Source organism: Solanum tuberosum, unplaced genomic scaffold, assembly GCF_000226075.1.
Source record: "Solanum tuberosum cultivar DM 1-3 516 R44 unplaced genomic scaffold, SolTub_3.0 scf00875, whole genome shotgun sequence".
Classification (NCBI taxonomy): Eukaryota; Viridiplantae; Streptophyta; class Magnoliopsida; order Solanales; family Solanaceae; genus Solanum; species Solanum tuberosum.
In genome coordinates, this window is record NW_006239825.1 from 36,298 (window position 1) to 38,205 (window position 1,908).

Genomic DNA, 1,908 nt, shown 5'->3' on the forward strand with positions numbered 1-1,908 from the left:
GGGGGGTGGGGGGGGTTGGACACCCTCGAAAGGAGGCCGTCCATTGGCCGTAGCAGCCATGACTGCTGCCTGCCGACCTAGGGTTTGAGATTCTGATACCGCTGGTTGTAGAGCCGTAATTTACTGCCGCTCCACCACCATTCCGTACAATTGAAATTAAGTTAGGCTTCATGACGAATATACAAGTCCCAAATCCGAAACTAAAAAGATGCTTAGTTTGTTGCTTGTTGAATCCATCAATATATGACAACAATGCAGATGCACCTTTGACTAAATGTAATTTCTTTAATAAATAACTAGACGATGATTGCCCGGCCCGTGCAAACACAGGCCCAATATATATTAAGCTACAAATTTCACAAATATTGGTAAGGCTACAATCAGTAAAAAATAGTTGCTACTGTATACAGTATACACACCCACCCATATGTGAATCAACTATGGCTTCACTAAAGTTAGGTAGGATCAAATATATATATATGAATCTTCACTGTCCATATCGCTTCACTGAAGCTAAGACATCATAGCCCAATATTGTAAGAAATATTAAACTAAAAGACGACACCACCACCACCACCAACAATAACAACAAATGTCCTTCAATTCAGAGCAATTTCAGGTCGACTTAATGAATCGGATCAGATTGAATATATATCCTCATGCCCATGCCGCATTGTTAATTTAACTATCGACAAAAGCTATTACCGTACTATTAAGAAAACAAATAGAGCCCAAGACCTGAATTATCTTTCTGATGGTGGGGCAAAACTAATGAAAAAGATAAGAGTGGGAACCTGCAATTGAATGTTGCAAACTGTCCAAAGTAGGAACCTTTCTCACCAGCTGCCTTGTACATTTTAATAGCTATCTACAAATGGTTAAGGAAATGACAGTGATTAGAATTGTAGAGCGTTGAGAGTAAGATCATCAATCAAGACAGAGTCATTAGTGTACAAAATCTCTTAGGCAATTAAGCAAACCAAAAATGCTTTCAGCTTTTTACCCATTCTTTCAGAAACCAAAGCTTCAAGTGTTTAATTTGCACAGTGCAAAATCATCATCATATTGGAATTCCAAATTGCCATGGAGCTTTACATAAATTTGGAAGGAGACAAATAAATGGAGCCAAAATTCACATTCATATCATCAATAGATTGTCTACAAATTCATTGTGTATCAAGATATGATTTAGGGTACCACGATCTTCTTTCCCTTCTCAACAATGAAGTAAGACCAAACTCATGAGATTATTATCCTATGTCAGAACAAGTTGATAGAACCCATTTTTTACATCCCTATGTGTTAGGAAAAAGCAGGTGTAATGCGGAAGCTAGCAAACCAAACCTCGAAAGACCATGAGTAAGATGACAAACGAGAAACACACCAAAAGAGACAAATTTAACGTGGTTTGGTCAATCGACCTACGTCCACAAAGGAGATGAGAAATCCACTATAAATATGTCTCTTTGGTGTGTTTCTCGTTTGTCTTCTTACTCATGGTCTTTCGAGGTTTGTTTTGCTAGCTTCCGCATTACACCTGCTTTTTCCTAACAAGTGGTATAAGAGCCATGGTTCAATGATGAAACCATGTTAGAGATGGGTGTTCATCTTGGCGGGTGTAGTTCTAGTCGCAACCTTTTTGACATGAGTAATGAAGATTTTGTTGGAGAAACTGTTTCAGAGAGATTCTCTGTGACGAGACGTAGATTTGGTGAAGGAGATTATGGAGAAGAGATGCAAGATCCTAAAGATTATGTGAAGAAGGTGGACAAATTTATTTTGTCAGAAATTCAGGCCAAGGGGGAGATTTGTTGGGGTTTATTTGCCCTGATTTCTTACCATAAATAAGTTTTCCTTTTAGGAAAAGGTTTTAATATTTTAACTTGTCCTTTTCTTGTAGGAAAAGTT

At 38.1% G+C, this 1,908-nt stretch overlaps 1 protein-coding gene across 1 annotated transcript in view; it reads left to right on the top strand.

Annotated features, from left to right (window-relative positions):
- The window catches only part of LOC102587916 (germacrene C synthase-like), a 6,801-nt gene extending 6,542 nt beyond the window's left edge, over positions 1-259 (top strand). The window contains exon 8 of the mRNA XM_015305647.1: positions 162-259. Within this exon, the coding sequence (XP_015161133.1) occupies positions 162-247 (86 nt within the window). The 3' untranslated portion in view covers positions 248-259. The remainder of the gene's footprint in view (positions 1-161) is intronic.
- The last annotated feature ends 1,649 nt before the right edge of the window (positions 260-1,908 follow it).